Here is a 20,001-nt window from a genome sequence, read left to right as displayed (position 1 = left end):
AACAAATTGAGGTTTGAAACTTGACAATTTTCGTTCTGTCACATTCCAATTGACGAGTTGTGTTGTAACGTGCAACGTGCATCAATTCCCATGGTAACAAACAGCAATAAAATTGATAATAACGCGCATAATCAAAATAAGCACGCATTTCACATAACACCGAAGAATAATCGAAGCCACGCTTTCCTACGATACAATAGAGCGACGAGGTAGACGCGATTGGATCCCGCAGCGGAAAAATAAGAAAATCCCCAAAAGAAACCCTAGGCGGCGAAAGTAGAAGTAGCATAGAAAAAAAAGAGTAGCACTAGAATAAACTCAATAACTGTCACGGTGCAAACACGGATTTGGAAATAAAAAAGAAATCGACGTAAACGAATTCTTCCTCGCAAAAGTAGAAGGCAGAACAAGAGAAGACATATTTGTGAGGGATGGAATAACGGACTTATCTGCGGTGGCTTCAGTCGCGATTCTTCAAGCGCTCGAGGCGCTGGTTGAGTTGCTCGATCTTGACGACGAGGTTGGTGACGGAGTAGAGGAGCCAGTAGAAGAGGAGCGCGGAGGCGATGAGAAGAGCGTTGCGCTGACTCTTCATGATGGATTTCTGGTGGCGGAGGTGTTCGGAGGGGGTGCAGGATTCACCCTCGCAGCTGGGACGCGTCTCGTACTTCCAGTAAATGTCCATGAGGAGGAAGAGGCAGAAGGGGACGACCGAGAGGAACGGCTTCAGCAGGTTGCGGGTGACCGCGATCAGACCCTTGCGGAGGGCGTCGAGGCCGGGGATCGTGAGGAGAATGACCATTATGGCCTCTGCGGCGGCGGCGTAGCCCAGCACAACCCACTCTAGCGCCATTAGATTAGATCTCAGCTTCCGATGATGCTTCTTCTTCTTCTTTCTTCTTTCTTCCTTTACAATTACAATGAAAGAGGTGCTTCTTCCACGGACAGACACGCAAATTAAGCCTTTTATAGCCCACCGTTTCGCATTCACATTCAACTCCCTGCAGACACGTGCTCCACACGTCACACACCACCCTCCGCTAAGTAACCCACTTCTTCCCCAACCCATAAATCACTGAGGCCTTGTCTTTTACTAACTGCACCCCGTGTTTTCTCCTTATACTCCCTATCTATATGAAGTGTGTTTTTCTTTTAAATTGGGTAATTCAATTTCTAATTATGGATCACTCTGTCCAGAAATAAGTTGGGCTGATGTTTTAGTAACTACTAGAGCTGTGTAATTCAGATTCGTCTATTGCTTCATCCATCCTTAAAATTATTAACTGCACCCCCACTAGGAAAAGATTCAAACACTCTTCATCACTTTACTACACTATACCACCACTGCACTGAGGAGGAAGAAGAAGAGATGGAGAATGCTCCAGAGGGAGAAAAAAAAAACTTGTTTCGAAAAGCTTTTACCATAAAATATTTTACGTGTTTCAAAAGAACTCTTTTTGAAACACAATCCATGAATGTATATTCTGGAAAACTCATTCAAGAAAGTATTTTATGAGTTCTGGAAAGTTTTTTTCTTTTGAAAACTTATGTAATAAACTTGTTCTAAAATACATTCATACGTTCCAAAATTTATGTTTCAGAAATCATATTTTAAAAAATTTGTTCTACAAAATCTTGTTCTGGAGAATTTAATCCACAAGTCACTTCTTTGAAGGCCGAATGAAAGTTTGAGGGGTGCATGAAAGTATTATGGGAGTGCACGAAGTAAACGCCTTGAGACTTTGAGCATTCATTACATTGAGACATTACCCTCAAATTTTACTTTTACCCTAGGTCATGATCAATCCCCAAATTTTTCTTCTGCGCTAAAATTAATAAATAAATATATAATTGTCACAATATTTAAAAGAAAGTAATAAATAATTTTAAATTAAGGAAACAGTATAACTTATAGGCCTTTCCATTTAGGCATGACTATTATCGAAAAAGACTTAATAAGAAGCTTCGTGTTCTACTCTTGAAATGAGATAGGAAGTAATCAAAAGTAGAATCTTACCTTTTCCAATAACGACATTTTGCAAAAACGAAGAAGCAAGTGTAAGCCACCGTTGCTTTACACGCCTTTTTCAATATCCTTTTTCAAAGGTGCAACAAGCCAAAACTAGTTGTTCCGTAGTTCGCTATGCAAATTATAATGCTACAATCACTTTTGCTACTTTCTTCGTCTATTTCATTTCCCTTATCTTCTCATCTACTGTTACTTTTATTTTTTTTCATTACCTTTTTAACTACTACTCAATTAATTGAAAAGCATAGCAACAACTGATTAAACTAAATATATTATTTCAAATTCATGGCTAAACTATTAACTAAAGTAGTTGACGTGGCTGCATTCATCTCGATAACCATAGGATGTATAGGTCATTTCGGTCACAACCATTTACACTTTTTCTTTATCTAAATAATTACTCTCTTTTTATCGGAAATCTCACATTGACTAATTAGGATAAATCTCATCTTACAAGTCAATTTTGTGGAATTGAGTTAGATTTAAAGTTCACCTCATAACATGATATTAAAATCACGAATTAAAGTCTATCAGTTTTGTGAGGATTGAGTTAGGCTTAAAATGTACTTCATAACATGATATCAGAACTATGACTTAAAGCCTATCTTCACAAGATTTATTATTTGTGCAATATATTAAGATACAAAATTAGTAGTTGAGTTTAAAATTTTATAATCATCCTCCTGTTTTTTCTTATTTTTATGAGCCTACTTCCTTAATGTAAAATACAATGAACACGACAGGGTTTTATAACCTTTGTCACGTATGGTGTCGTGGGTCCAATATTCTGCTTAAGAAAAGAGAGACAAGGAATGTTTCCATAATTAAGATTAGTAAAAGGGTTAGTAAAGTAAGTAATGATGTTAAGTGGAGCCAAGAATTGCATATACTAGGACAAAAATAAGTTCCTTTTTCAAAAGCAATCGATGATGGAGAAGGAGTTAGACCAAGATGGGAAGAGAAGAACGAAGAATCCGGAGCAATTTCATCAACATTGTTTGCTTCTCTAATTATTATTACCTTATAATAAATATCTAATCCTCCCTTCTCTTAAATTAATGCCACAATGGTCCATTTCTTACTGTAAAATAATAGAGTGATGATGGTACTTCCTTTATCAGAAAAACGTATCACATGAAAATAGTTGCAGGGTATATTTTTCGGCCATCATCACAATATTTGATGAAGTTAGATAGGAAAAAGTAAGTAACCATCAGTGAAACTAATCATTACAATAACTCTCGATCGATAAAGAAAAAGGTGTACATCTACTTTCTCATCTGGTTCTATATTTATTGAAAGATGAAACAGAAATCATAAATTAACACCTGCACGAGTAGGAGCAAATGATTTGACAGAAATTTCATGAAACCTTTCTTATTCTAACTTTTGGGATCGAAAGTAAGGCTCTTGGTGGTGATTAACATGAAAAGTAAGAGAAAAACTCTGATTATACCCTTCAAAAGCCTATATAACAAAGCATGCATGCTGCAGTTTTCGCTAAAGCGTTTCAGTATTTGTACACGTTGGTGGACACTAGACAAGAAAACGAATGGTCACAGAGAGTGGAATCTTTGAGCCTTTTCTCCTTATTGCAACCCATTGTGTAACTTGTTTCATGGAACAACTTTTCCATAACATCTTTCTATCTATACCTTCACTGGTATTTTCTTTATAAAAGGAACTAAGCAGAAAACTTAGAAGATAAGAATAAGATGGATTGATTACAAAAGGGAAATTTGAGACTACCGAAAGATAAAGCAAGGGCAAAAGTTGAATCCAATCCCAGTACTGTGCACATATTATGTTCTTTATTTACCACCTGCATAATTCAGATAAAGAGATAAATTAAACACTTGAAGAAAACAGAGTTAGATGCATATGAAGCGTACCTTTCTGCTTTTCGCACACTTTGGACAAGAAAGAAAGGAAAACGATGATCAGAGCAACCCCGGCAATGAGTCCAATTAGTATAGCGAGTGTCTTCTCAATCTCATCATCGTTGTGGTTGCTGTCATCTACATTGTTCATATTAAGTAAGAAAATTGCTAAAATAGTGGTAAATCATGGTAGACCAAGCAAAAATTTGCACATCTACTTTTTCCCTTTTATATTCCCAGTATCAATTATCATTTATTCTCCTCGTTTGCAGAGCCTAAAGAATAACTTTCGATAAAGATTATAAAAAGGAGCACCGCAGCAGTGAAGCACATAGAAAATTCAGATACATATATACGTTCTAGAAAGAGGAAATGATGACAATCACATAATTTTCGATAAATAATCAGCTCAGAGTTAACTGTTACGCGAGTAATCTACTGAACCCATCCCTCGTACACAAAATCTACACGCAATGGAAATTTCCGATCTAGGACAAAAACTAATACCAATGAACCAAACAATAGACACCTTGTTGCCCACAAATACTGAGAAAAATGTACGATCAAACAAAAAACCGTAGTCTTACCTCTGTTCTTATTCCCCTGTTCAAACATATTTTGACGGTAACACACACACACAAAAAAAACATTTTTCTCTTGTAAAAGGAAAAGAAGAATCCAGAGTGTGGAAGTAAATTGAGTTTGAATCCACGTTACCACTTGCCAGATCAGTTTTCAGTTTCCACACCCAACTACGTACCATCTTTTTGAAGTGGGAAGTAACATCATATAAACGAAATTCGAAAACTGTTTAATCAATGTCAATTTGTTTAATTAATTATTTATTTTTTTAAAACATGAAAAGTTAGAGAAATGATTAGTCACACACTAGGAAAGAAAGTCGAAAGGGATGACCACACCACCGCGCGCGGTGGAGCAGTTTTTACGCTACCGTTATTATTAGGGCGCGAGTGGGAGCCACCCTGGGAGTAGCGCGCGTAGCATTTGGCGAGGTACATCTCTGCCCAGGGGGAGGGCCCACAGTCGGTTTTGAGCCGTTGGATGGCAGCAGAGAGACAATCCTGGCACTCGGTGGGACTCAAGTCTCCGGTGCACTGCGCCACACCCTGAAAATCCCCATACCCACTGGTTCTGAACGTCTTGGAAGTCCCATCGGGAGTCTGCAAATACGCCAGCACAGCGTCCCTCCGAGTCAACGCGTCCGAGGTCAACCCAACGGACGGCCCACATTTCTTGGTCACAACCGTCTTGTCCTCCACCCCGACGAACGTCGCATTGTCGTACTTCACGAAACAGCCCTCGAGCTGCAACGCGCCGCCGCAGGAGGCGTAGCAGAGCGTGCCGAGCTGGGTGACCGCACGCGCCACGCAGCGCGAGCACTGGTCGTTGTTGAGGTCGCCGCGGCACTGGAAGAGGCCGTAGACGGTGTCGGAGGAGGCGGCGGCAAGGGTGAAGTTGTTGTAGTTGGCGAACGAAGCCGAGCTGATGAGCGAGGTGAGGAGCGAGTTGACGGTGCTCTCGTAGGGCGAACCCGGCGTGTACTTGGGCTGGGAGCAACCGCCGAAGATGAAGGTGTCGATGGCGGCGGAAGAGGGGGTTGCGAGGGCGGAGAAGAGGAAGAGGAAGCGGAGAAGGAGATGATGCATGGTTGGGTTTGGCATGGTGCGTGCGTGGAAGAGAAGTTTTTTGTTATGGTAAGGGTTGCTTCCGAGAGAATTTACGTAAGGAACTCACCAAGTTGATGCAAGAAGAAGCTATTTATGATTGTGGAAACAAAAGCAAGAAAAGTGGATTGCTATGTGCTTTAACTTACTAACTAATAATCTATGCATATGCATGTCTACATTATATATCCACATTTTTTTTTATATATATATACACAGCTACATCACACAACTATATTTAAATAATCAAAATTTACCGGAAAATATTCATAGATTTCTTACGGTTTGAATAAGTGTTGTTATATTTTTCAAAAATATGATATAAAAATTGAATTTTTGTGATGTGAAGAGGTTGGGTTGAGTTAATGGCAACGTGTATTGGTAGTGTTGTAGTGAGCAGATTAAGGTTGAAGTCAAAAAATGGTTAAGGGGGCTGGTAATGGTTGACTATAAAGCCACCCAAAGGCCAAAAGCTGGACTCAGTTTTACCTACTACTGCTATTATTTTATGGACACAACCTGTAACAACTACTGTTTTAAACAAAAACAACATGTTACTAATCATTCGTGTTTATACATATGTTATTTGAAGCAGTAAAAAAGGTGTAATTTTGAAAAATGGTGAAGTTGTAATTTAGATGTGTAAAGAGAGTGCACATCGCATTGAGGGGTATAGAGCACAGAGCAGAGTTAATTTGCAAAAATGTTGGTTCTTGGATTTTGTTATTGATAGGAACAGTTTGTTTGAATGGGAGTGTGTGACATTTGGCATATATCATTCCTTTTCTTTTCACGACATCACTCATTCACTCTCCTAATTATTTCGGTCTTCCACTGTTAGACCACGACCACCTACAATTCAAACTAATATTAAATCTTTAATCTAAAAATAGATATTAAATGTTATCACAAACATTCACTTCAAATGGGTGATCCATGTGGAAAGGGGAAAGGGATAAGATGAAAATAACAACAACAATAATTATAATTTTACTTCAAATATTATATTCTTTTTAGTTTTTAAAACTATTATATAACGTTTCCACGGAATTCAGTCTAATTTAGTTTTTTCGATAAATCTCTAATATTAATTGCATTGGACCCCTCGAGTTTAAAGCTTTTCAGAAAATTTAAAGCTTTAATATTGTATTTCAATGAGAAATTTTCCGATTTAAAAAAATTGAAATACTTAATAATTTAATTACTTATAATTAATTTTTTTATTTTTTAAATAATTAATTTGGATTAAGTAATTGAAATTTTTTAATTTTTAATTTTTTTTGGATTAAATAATTTAATTTATATTTTATACCAAACTCAATTTTATCTTTGAATCTAACCTAACTTAATTCAACTTTTTGGTTAAAGTTGACTTTTAGTCCGAGATGACCTAACTCAACCTTCGATACGGGTCGTCCCAACTTAATGGCTCGACTCGACCTGATCTTTGAACTAGTTCGATTTTCGGCCTAACTCAAACCTTAAGCTCGGGTCGGCCCGACACAACCTTTTACTCGAAACAACTCGTCTCAACCTTCTATTCAACTCGACTCAACTTTTTGGATCGGACTTTTTTTATTCTCTAACCAATTACCAATTCCACAATTTTGAGAAATTTCAATTTTTTTATCCAAACACATTATTTTCTTTAAAAGAAATTCAAATTTTCCAAATAAATTAATTACTATTATACCATTTCATCCAAACACACTATAAAACTTAAAAAAAAAAATGCTTCACAAGCATTTCATCCTTTGTTAAATTTAATTGGAAGGCGTCTATAAGTCAATGTTTTTTATCAATGTTTAATTATAAAGGTCATGAATGTAAAACTATTTATTTTAAATATTATTCTTAAAATAGTTGATGATGTAAAGATTCACATTAGTATTAACTAAAAGTTAAATTGTTATAATTTTCGAAATAACAAAATACTGAGCATTTTGAAAAATATAATATCGAAATGCCACTACATATTACTTTTTTATTTAACGATTTGTTTTTATTGTTTAAGTTTCCATCTAATGACATACATAAAATTATAATTAAAGCATGGGTGTGATTGTTAAAGTTTGTATAAATTCATTACGTCAATTATAATCATAATATAGTAAGATTATTATCTGGTACAGTAGATGAGGAGAAACATCATGTGAAATAATAATAATAAAAAAAAAAAAAAGCCTTTCACATTTACTCGTATATACAAGAAAAATTTAATGATTGTGTTGTGTATCAAACTATTTTTAACAGAAGTTTTAGATAATAGTAAATATAGGATTTAATGTATTTTTTTGTTTCTTGTGAATTTATCCAGGTTGTGATGAGATGACGTAATTAAACGATGGTTGTGTTTGCAATTGGGATTTTAAAGATGCAGTTGGATCCTTCAATGAAACCTAACGTTCTTAAACATCCACAAAGGCTAATTCAAATATTTCATTTATTACCTTTCAAAATAGATAAAGTTAATTACTTGAGAAGAAAATGGTTAAATATGTGTTTTCAAAATTTAGTAAAATTTAGAATTAGCCTTTTTTCAAAATTTTTATCAATTTAATCATTTAATTTTAAAAATGCGTGAATTTAGTCGTTTTAACTAAACTTTGTTAAACTTATCTGACATTTCAAGCACATTTCATGATAATATTTGAATTGTTTACACCATTTAATACATTTTCGCTTTATTGTTAATTCAAATATTATCATAAAATACGTTTAAAATGTCAAATAAACCTAACAAAATTTGGTAAGAAAGACTAAATCTACATATTTGTAAAGATAAATGATTAAATTGATATAAAATTTTGAAGAAAGACTAATTCCAAAATTCACATGAGAGATAAAAACATATTTAATCTTAAAAAAATAAATAAAAATAAATCTTTTAGCATGAATTGTAATTGAAAAATATTTTCAGTAGCGTGAATATTAATTTTGGCTGAACAAATATGGTCCATTCAAACACGTGAGCTCAACCTTCACTTGTACATTACAATTTACTACACATCTTCCTTCTGTACAAAGCCAAAGGGGCATATAAAAACTTAAAAAAAAAATAATGAATTTAAAAATAATGTTTAATAAAGTCATAATTTGTAGTGAGTAAAGTAATATATTTAAATTTGTATAGTTTTACTCTTTAGACCTGATAAGTAAAGAGGAATATCAAAACTTTATAAAAGGGCAGGCAGCATTAGTCACATATCTAATCGACATGAAATCTTAACAAAAAAAAATGTACATCTTTTGAAATTTTCTAATTTAAAGTTATTATGTATTATTGGCATCTTTTGAGACATTTTGCTGATCTATATTAAGTTCCTACATGTTTGAACTTAGTAATAATTCATTATTATTATTATTATTATTATTATTATGATAATAATAATTAATACTTACAATATTAGATCAATAGAAATGGACTAATTTTACCATTTTACATTCCACTTACGGAGTTTATTAGCTTTATAAATCTTTCGAAAACTCTCTTTGGATAAAACAAAACAAAAACAAAATTGTTATAAAATAAAGGTAATAAGAGAGACAAAGGAGAGGAAGAATAGAGAATGAGAGAGTAGGGAGCAACTTCTGTTTTTATGTATGTCTCATTACTGATAGGACGAGTCCTATTTATAGGTACAATATGGTAACCCAGAAAGGATATAAAATCAAATAGTAAATACAAAATATTACATCATAAAGAGTAATGAATAATATGATTATCAATCATATGAGTAATTGTATAAATCAATGGACGACCATTAATTCATAACACTCCCCCTTGGGTGTCCATTGATAAAAGAATGTGCCTCGTTAAAACCTTACTAGGAAAAACCCTTTGGGATAAAAACCTAGTGAAGGAAAAAGAGTACATCATTCTATATAATATTGTTTTTTGCATCTTCTAATTTCTCCCCCTCATGTAAACTTACATCATTAAGATGGCGGAGTCCAATCCTATGAACCAATTGCTCAAAAGTTCTCCTTGGCAAAGACTTTGTCAATAAATCTGCTAGATTTTCACATGAGCGAATCTTTTGGATCTCTACATCACCATTTCTTTGAAGATCATGAGTGAAAAAGAATTTTGGAAGAATATGTTTTGTTCTGTCTCCTTTAATATATCCTTCTTTCAATTGAGCAATGCATGCACTATTGTCTTCATATATCGTTGTTGGTTTCATTTTTCCCAAGGATAAACCACAAGTTTGTCGCACATGTTGAATTATAGACCTTAACCAAACACATTCACGACTTGCCTCATGTAATGCTAAAATTTCTGCATGATTTGACGATGTTGCTGTTATTGTTTGTTTCACAGATCGCCATGAAATCGCTGTGCCACCACATGTGAACAAATATCCTGTTTGTGATCGACCATTATGAGGATCTGATAAATAACCTGCATTTGCATAACCCATTAGATCTAATTTTGAATCATTTGGGTAAAACAAGCCCATATTCATAGTGCCTTTAAGGTAACGGAGTATTTGTTTTACTCCATTCCAATGTCTTCTTGTAGGTGAAGAACTATATCTTGCTAACAAATTTACAGCAAATGCTATATCGGGTCGAGTATAATTAGCAAGATACATTAGTGCTCCTATAGCACTAAGATATGGTACTTCAGGACCAAGTAGTTCTTCATCTTTTTCTTGAGGTCTAAAAGGGTCTTTATCAACATCTAATGACCTCACCACCATTGGAGTGCATAGTGAATGTGATTTGTCCATATAGAACTTTTTAAGCACTTTCGTTATATAAGCTTCTTGATGTACAAGAACACCTTTGTTTAAATACTCAATTTGTAATCCCAAACAAAACTTTGTCCTTCCAAGATCCTTCATCTCAAATTCTTTCTTTAAACAATCAATTGCCTTTGTGAGCTCATTAGGAGTTCCAACTATGTTTATGTCATCTACATAAACAGCAATTATGGCAAATTCATTCTCGGATCTTTTCATATAAATACAAGGACAAATAGGGTCATTTTTATACCCTTCCTTTAATAAGTACTCACTTAGACGGTTATACCACATACGTCCTGATTGTTTCAATCCATAAAGGGACTTATTCAATTTTATTGAATAATCCTTTTTAGAATTTGCTTTGTTGGGCACATTAAATCCTTCAGGGAGTTTCATATAAATATCATTTTCCAAAGAGCCATACAAATAGGCTGTAACAACATCCATGAGGTGCAAATTCAAACCTTCTTGTGCAACAAGGCTAATTAAATATCTAAATGTTGTTGCATCCAATACTGGAGAATATGTCTCCTCAAAATCAATACCAGGTCTTTGTGAAAAACCTTGAGCAACTAACCGTGCTTTGTATCTAACAATTTCACCATTCTCATTTCGTTTTTGTACAAAAACCCATCTGTACCCAATAGGTTTTACACCCTCAGGTGTGCGAACTACAGGTCCAAAAACCTTTCGTTTAGCAAGCGAATCTAATTCTGCTTGGATTGCATCTTTCCATTTTGGCCAATCATTTCTTTGCCGACAATCTTCAATTGTCATTGGTTCTTGATCATCATTGTCACTTATGACATCCTTTGCTACATTATATGCAAAAACCTCGTCAATATTGACTTTATTTCGATTCCATATTTTATGATTCATGACATAATTTATTGAGATCTCATCATTTTCAACAATTTCAGGTACCTGAGGTTCTTCTGGAACCGAATCATTGATTATGTCAAAAGAATCTTTTGGGACTTTTACCCCCTCGATTAGGCCATCTTGCCTTTTTTCCCTTTTTCTCACACGAGGATTTTTATCTTTGGAACCCAAAGGCCTACCACGCTTTAGGCGTGTTTGAGATTCATTTGCTATATTAGATTGTCCAACAGGAATATCAATTCTGATTGGAGTATTAGCAGCGGGTATATGCGACTTAGTTACCCTTTTTGTGTCAGTAAAAGCATCTGGTAATTGGTTGGCCAATTTTTGTAAATGAATTATCCGTTGAACTTCTAGTTCACACTCTTTTGTACGAGGATCAAGATGAGATAATGATAATTCATTCCAACCAATATCTTTTTCCAGTTTCTTTCTTTCTCCCCCTAACGTTGGAAAAATTGATTCATCAAAATGACTATCAGCAAATCGAGCTGTAAATAAGTCACCTGTTGATGGTTCAAGATATTTTATTATCGATGGAGAATCATATCCAACATATATTCCCAAACGTCTTTGAGGACCCATCATAGTCCTTTTTGGTGGGGAAATTGGGACATATACAGCACACCCAAAAATTCTTAAATGAGAAATATTTGGTTGTTGACCAAAAACCAACTGTAAAGGAGAGTATTTGTGATAACTTGTTGGTCTGATGCGAATCAATACTGCAGCATGCAGAATTGCATATCCCCAAGTAGTCATTGGAAGATTAGCTTTCATAAGTAAAGGTCGTGCAATCAATTTTAGACGTTTTATCAATGATTCTGCAAGTCCATTTTGAGTATGAACATGTGCTACTGGATGTTCAACTTCAATTCCAATTGACATACAATACTCATTAAAAGCATGAGATGTAAATTCACCAGCATTATCAAGACGAATTTTCTTAATTGGATAATCTGGGAAGTGGGCTCTTAACTTGATCAATTGTGCTAATAACTTAGCAAATGCTTGATTTCGAGTTGATAGTAAACAAATATGTGACCATCTAGTGGACGCATCAATTAATACCATGAAATATCTAAATGATCCACATGGTGGGTGTATTGGACCACAAATATCACCTTGTATTCGTTCTAAAAATGAGATTGACTCATTTCTAATTTTTTTTCTGGTGATGGTCTTATTATCAATTTTCCCTGCGAACATGCAGTACATGAGAAATCATTGGACTGAAGAAGCTTTTGACTTTTAAGTGGATGTCCACATGAGTTTTCAGCTATTTTTCGCATCATGATATATCCAGGATGACCCAACCGATCATGCCAAACAAGAAATTCATTCTTATTTGTAAGCTTCTGGCTTACAATAACATGCGTCTCAATCGCATTAATATATGTGTAGTACAAGCCATAAGAGAAGGCTGATAATTTCTCCAATACACATTTTTTATTTGACTCAATTTGAGTGATATAAAGATATTCAACATCTCCTTCATTATTTGTCTCAATATGATATCCATTTAGACGAATATCCTTGAAACTTAATAAGTTTCTATTGGACTTAGGAGAATAAAATGCATTTTTAATATGCAATCTTGTACCTCTTGGCAGAAGTACTGTAGCTCTTCCAGAGCCTTCAATTATATTTGTAGTACCAGAAATAGTACTAACATTGACTTCTCGCATTACCAAAGTAGAGAAAAATTTATTACTCTTGAGAATTGTATGAGTTGTTGCACTATCAGCAAGGCACAGATCCTCATCATTGGTGTTAATGCCAATATTCATTCTTCATATAAACATAAATATCAATATTAGAGATTACTTTGTAAGAGGAGAGAAAGAAAAAAAAAATAAAATAGAGGATTTTATTCATAAAAACATAAAAATTTGTACATATAAAAGCAACATGAATTAAATATAAAACATTGTCTTAAAAATTAATCATAAAATAAAACTATTTTCTAACACTCCCATCACCAATAAGGTGATCAATGCTTCCATCGGGTTTAGAAAAGAAATCACCAATATCAAGATGAGTCCTATTTATAGGTACAATATGGTAACCCAGAAAGGATATAAAATCAAATAGTAAATACAAAATATTACATCATAAAGAGTAATGAATAATATGATTATCAATCATATGAGTAATTGTATAAATCAATGGACGACCATTAATTCATAACAAAAATTATTTTATTAAGCTTTAAAAATAAGTTTTAGGTAACAAAATTCCCACTGTATATTTTCTTGTGGAAACCAAAATACATGGCTGAAAAACACAGAGCCTTCAACATGATCTAATTATTATACCTACAAACAACAATCATAGAATCTCTCTATCATTGCCACTTTTATTTTTATCCATTATTTTTACAAAATGCACACATAAAATACCTAAAGTATGTTCTATATCAATTAAATACAACCTTAATTAAGTATATTTTATCTCATTTAAATACAAATAATAAAATTATGAAAAAAAAAACACAAGTGAATCAATAAAATTTCACAAAAGTACACTTTGAATCTATAACAATATATAAGGATGATTTCCTCTTTTATGTCCACATTTCAAAATATCAATGTTACCCTTTAAAATATAATTATTTATTAAATTCTTGAAAATTGACCGTTATTTTTATAAACTTTTTTTCTTCTATTTATCAACAATTATTCTCTTATCTTTTCTTATATATTTCACTTTATTTTTAATAAATATAATTTTATGTTATATATTAATTTAATAACATTATATTATCATCAATTGTTAATATAATATCACGTATATTTAAACAATACGTACACATATACTTGTATATACGCTAGTGATTATAATATTATTATCGTTCCGACTCTTTAACAATCAATTTAAAATGTCTTGAATCTCAATTTTATTATTGGATATATTAGAACAATCACATTTAGTTTATATATTATGATTTAATTATACTTCTATTAATTAGGTGGATTACCAATCGATCAAATCTCAGGTCAACTTAATTAAAAAAGAAAAAAGGAATGTAATTTTATATACGTGCTTCTAGTTTGTTCTGTAATTTAAAAATAATATAATTTTTTGCATGGAGAGAAAAAAAAAATAGTTGGAGACATACAAACACAAGTTTCGAATGTCTCAAACAAGAGAAGGAAAAAAATCATATAAAGTTGAAAAAGAAGAAAAAAGTAATTAATGTATCTTGTGCATTTATATTATGATAAATTAGCCCGAAGAGAATGTTTTATTTCACATTTCATATAAAATTTTCTCTATTGTTCAGTTAAGCATAAATTTATGAATATCTAAATACCTGATATGTTTTTCAAAGTTATTGGTAAATTTGACAAGTCTTCAAACAATTTTCACATAATTTTAAATAGGGATAGTAGAACATGTTATACAAGATTACAGAAGAAGAAAATTATATGCATGATGTGAATGATTGGAAAAGAAAAGTGAATGAAATTATGAATGTATAATATTGGTAAAAGAATTGAATTTGGCATTGCATTTGCTAGCTGGCAATTGTAAATGTTTGTGAGGTTGGGCCACAACACAACACAAGAAGCCCCGTGAGTGATCAAAAGTGGTTCATCAAAATTATTTGAGGTAGATGGAGATGTCGTTATTCGATTTAATCTATCTTTCATTTTCCTTTTCACTCACTTTTTTCAGTTCTTACCATTACACATATTAGGTTTTTTTAGTTCCTCTCTGCATTAATTTCATTTCAAGTCTTTCTTACTTTTCTTTCGTCTTTTAATCATCACAAAATGGTATTTTTTTTTTCTTTTGCTTCCAATTTCTGTATTTCAGATGGGTTAGACAAATCAAGTATATATAACATTATAATTATATTATTGACATATTTATTTATAATAAGATAAAATGATTTATCTTTTAATGGATAAACGCGAGAGGATATCAAATATAAATAATAAATATTTTCATTATTATATTTTCATTTTTTAATTTTATGTCAATTTTTTTTTTATTTACAATGCTCAGCCAAGCCTAATTAGAATCACTTGATGAAGTATGTGAATATAAAAAACGTACTTTGGCATTATAAAATAATAAATATTTTTATATATTGACTTTAAAATTGAATATAATTAGATAAATACAAAACAGTAATAAATATAAATAAATAAAGTTTACACTCAATTTGGTTGAGTCTAGAATAAATCAAGATGAAAAATAAGACTATATATATATATATAAAAAAAAAAGACATGAGAAATAATTTTGAAAATTTGTAATTTTCGTTTTATCAATTCAATTTTCTTTTTATCTATCTCTTTTAGTCTCTCATACACTTCTAATTTCTACTTTATTTATTTTATTTTATTTATATTTTACTATCAAAACACTATATAACCCGCGTTTTCATTTTTCTTGAACTAAGTAAAATATAGTATTTTTAAATCGAGTGAAAAATAATATTTAAACTAAAAAAATAACATTGTAATCAAACAAAAAAAATGTTATAATAGGGTTGTCCTAATATTTTTCTTCAAACTCCTTTAAATCCTTTTTTTATTCCATTGAACCAAAAACAAAACAGAGAAACATTAATTTGTAAAATGAAGACTCGTTTGTTTCAATTTAGAAGAGACGAAAGATACATGAAAAAAGAAGAAGATGAAGTTTCCTTCTATAACATATTATCATCACTTCATATATTTTTAAGGATATTTATGTTATTCTAGACATTTTCTCTTTTGCTTTTATTCAATCAAACAAAAATGTTTAATAATTCATTTTTTTAATTATTCATTCTTTAAAAGGGGTAAGAAACATGGGTTAATATAGAAAGAAAAAAGCTAAATCACCTTTAGTTTTGTTAAAGACATTTATGTTATAAAAAGCTATTTTTATTTTATTTAATTTTATGTTCCCTTTATTTTTAAAGAAACATATGATAATATTACAAGAAGTTGAAACTTGTGTTACAATTAATGCGTAAGGTATTAGAATTGATTGATGTTTACGCAGTTCTATGGACAGATTAGCTGAAAGTGAATAGAAAATGTTTAGTGTCTAAGCATAGTTGTTAGTTGTGCTAATCCTATTGTTGGCAAAAAGCACATAATCATTCGCACCAAACAAACAAACATGAAATTTTCTACTATTACAAAAAAAAAGCATCCAACTTAAGCGTGACAAATTCTTACCAGAACCCACTATTACAATAGTTATTACAATTCGACAAAGACATTTCTCCGTCCCTCCAATATACGCTAGAGTGAGAACCTTCCTTGCACTCTAACTGTTCGAGAAAAAGCCTCAATAGTCAATTCAACCCAAACGAAGTTGATTGATATGGATTACACTACCAAGAAACCCTCATGCATATCACTACGATTTTCCACGGATAACAATAAATTTCAAACACCTGCAGAAAGACCACGCCATTCTAAGTTTCAACATTTTTAATTGGTCTTCAAGCATGTGATATGCTTCTGAAAAAAACATTGATTCATTAGTCAAGTTATTCAACGAATAGAAAGATGCATATGTCGATGAAATTAAGATAAATTAAAAGTTCTATTGTGTTTTGTATTTTAGTGTCACAATTTAGAATGAAAAAAAAAGTCACAAACATGAGTATACCCTACCATCACAGGGATTAGAGAAGAGGAAATAGTAAAACAGACACAACAACATGTCACCTTCATTAGACAACCCGAAATAAACTTTAATTTTGGAGAGGGTTCTTTTTCTCTTTGTAGTTGTTCGTGAGAAAATAGATAAAATAAAAAAGTGAAAATAGTTTGCGTGCATGAAAATAGATAATATGAGTGAAACTTTGATTTGCATGATTTTCTTTTTCGGGAATTATTTTCCTATGCTTTGTGTATATTTATACATATATGTACAACATAGAGAGAAAGATAATGAAGAATTTTTTGAGGGAAACCTGTGTTTGATGGAAAAGTTTGATTAGGTATTCCAATTTCCACCTATCAAATATAGCATGAAAAGAAGAGAAGCAAAGCACCCAAACAACTTCAATTATTTTGTCTTCTTTTAACTTGTCGGGCAATAAGAAAATTTATTTATTCCTCACACATAAGAACAAAAAATATAAAAGCTCTTAAATTAATGGCCTAGACTTCTTTTTATGAACAACATTTGAAAGTGGGATTTTTTTTTTTGTGCATTTTCGTTTAATTATAGAACAATTTCATTCATCTGCAGTAACCAAATTCTACAGCCATAAAGTGTAATTTCATTTCTCCACTGAAATTTAGGCTTTTTCCACGTTTCTCTTCCTCACAAAACCAGTCTCCAATTTTTTTCTTTATTAGCCGATCAAGTCAACCTTCAAAGGTTGAGTTCGTGAATCATAATTAAAGTAATTAAATAGTTTGAAATTTCATGACCTTAACTTGCAAATATAGATAATAAATTCTGCAAACTTAATGAGTAGTCAATTATTTTGCTTTGGGATTGCAAATCTTACGTCTTACTTCCATATGAATCCGTGAAATCATGATAAAGTTTGGTCCAAACACTGAGGTGAGTAGAAAATTTTCCATTTTGAGATTAACAAAATAATTGAAGTTGATATTGAATTAATATAAGGTTGTAGTTGAATAAGATGAAGTTGATTGATGCCTACGTATGAAGCAAGGTCCCATAATTGACTAAATAGAAACAGATATCCTTCAAACACGTCTAAGCACAATCTCCATATACATGGTCAAGTCATTGTACGAAACATGACACATTAAATACACCTCTTTTTTTTTTTTTTCTTTCTTTCCCCCCAGAAATAGTAAAAAGGAAGGGTGAAAATAATCATGGTTGGTTTCAATGATTGAGCAGTAATATATTAATAAAACGCTTAAACATTCGACGTATGGTTTAAGTTTCGGTCTTTGTTTCTCACCACACACAAACACAAACACAAATGGTTGGTGGGTGCAGTAGCTGATTGTTGAGGCTTGAGCATTGGGTGTTCCATCAAAGGAAAAAAGAAAAGCGAAAGAGCGTTGAAAGAGAGAAGGAAAGTCACTTCAAGAATTCCATAATTTTTTCTTTTATTATCGATAATTGTTAGTTGTTATTATAACGGGAGAGCTGGATTCACAACCTCTCTCACATCTTTTTTCCAACCCTTCAAGTCAATCTTAAAACTCTCAAATATTAACGAAGGAAGTTGAATTCACAACCTCTCTTATCCTTCTGTTCGACTCTATTACTAACTAAGTTATTTGAGCTCGTTTCGAGAGTTCAATAATGAAGGGGACAAAGTATTGTGATATGTAATATTTTTTTTTTTACATGAGAAGTTATGAGGATTTTTGTCTTTGGCTTGTGATGTGCCTCCACAAGAACACATCACTACAACTCTACATTAGGCTTTCTGGCTCAACTTCCGACCAAAAAGCCAATTTCATTTTGCCCCTACGGATAAGGTTTTGCTATTGCATCACTGATTTATTATGCTCAATCAATCAATAATAATGAATTTATTACCTTTGCATGAATAAATATGCATTGCCCAATTTAGCGTTGATTGAATCTGTGTCTGCATCTCATATGGTATCATTACCCTAATATACACACACACACACACAAACTTCAAGGATGCGATGGGAAACATGCACATAAATTATTGAAAACCAACCCATGCTGCTATTGCTAGCTACATAAGAACTTCGGATTCAGCGTATCCACAGCCACGTGAAATTTCCATATATCACTCTGTTTATTCTATTAATGCAACAAAGGTTTATGTTATGTACAACAAACCCCATGAAGTAAAACTTCAGTATGTTAAGAAAAGAAAATACAGGAACAGGGATGGTTGGTTTTAGAGACTAAAAAACCAGTATCAGATTAAAATGAATTCATTTTACTTGGTGCTTGTTAAAAGGAAGAATGGTATATAAAATGAATGGATGGACAATTTTCCTTTTCTTTTTTCTTTTTTGTTCTGTAAATGAGTGCTGTAGACAGCTCCACATTCGTATTATGACTCGTATACTCTCACATGTCCCTGCCACTCATTATTATGAATAATGTTTGCTCAATAAAATTGACAAAAATGTCTTCTTCCGAATCTCATCATGCCTTGTATCCATCTTCACAATTCGTATCACCATTCATACAATATATCAATGATCATATTATAATGTATTCCTTTTCCCTCTCTCACTATGATCAATCTTATTTACCTGTTGCCATGTATATTAACTTTTTTTCCATTTTCCACCTATGATTTTATCTACTAAATTTTATACTTCGACCAACAACATAGTGGAAGGAAATAAAACACATGTACACATTGCATAGCTTCAAGTAAATCAAGGCCAAATCATTAAATATTTTAAGTACTATAATGTTTGAATTTTCAATTTTTTTTAATCTATGCACCAAGTCATTTTCACAACTAGTCTACAAACCTCACTGTTGGACAAACATGATGCAAATACCGTCCTCTCTGTCTTCCCTTCTTTAAATTGGAATTATTGTCGATGAAACAACGTAAGTGGATTTCGTAAAACTCACCCTTTTGCTCTTTCCCGCAAAATTCCATAATTTCAACAGTAGTGTTTTTTTATTTATATTTTTTTTATCAAATGGAGTAAGTTTTCCCTTTTTCTTATTGCCACATTTTTTTTTTGCGTTCACTTTTAAATTCAATTCTTATGATAATGATTGCTATGACATACGACATTTATCATAATTATGTGATCCATGTATAAAATAATTTTATGGGTTGAATTTCTACTTGATTGTCTATTGTCAGTTCA

General features: G+C 32.3%; 2 protein-coding genes across 2 annotated transcripts; both read right to left on the bottom strand.

Moving 5' to 3' along the window:
- Nucleotides 1-283: 283 nt before the first annotated feature.
- On the bottom strand, nt 284-953 carry LOC114179948 (uncharacterized). The gene has a single exon (XM_028066465.2). The coding sequence runs from the start codon at nt 851-853 to the stop codon at nt 461-463; it is 393 nt and encodes a 130-aa protein (XP_027922266.1). The 5' UTR covers nt 854-953; the 3' UTR covers nt 284-460.
- Nucleotides 954-3,379: 2,426 nt separating this feature from the next.
- PDLP6 (plasmodesmata-located protein 6) lies at nt 3,380-5,747 on the bottom strand. The gene is made up of 3 exons (XM_028066107.2): nt 4,862-5,747; nt 3,922-4,047; nt 3,380-3,851 (listed from the first exon to the last, which is right to left on the bottom strand). Exons 1-3 carry the CDS (start codon nt 5,589-5,591, stop codon nt 3,841-3,843), a joined length of 867 nt encoding a protein of 288 aa, XP_027921908.1. The 5' UTR covers nt 5,592-5,747; the 3' UTR covers nt 3,380-3,840.
- Nucleotides 5,748-20,001: the final 14,254 nt, after the last annotated feature.

The sequence above is a fragment of the Vigna unguiculata genome, chromosome 3 (assembly GCF_037176805.1).
Source record: "Vigna unguiculata cultivar grain cowpea cultivar isolate G323 ecotype 2 chromosome 3, ASM3717680v1, whole genome shotgun sequence".
In the NCBI taxonomy this organism is placed as follows: domain Eukaryota; kingdom Viridiplantae; phylum Streptophyta; class Magnoliopsida; order Fabales; family Fabaceae; genus Vigna; species Vigna unguiculata.
Note: the sequence above shows the minus strand (reverse complement) of the source record. Positions and strands in the feature narration are given on the sequence as shown.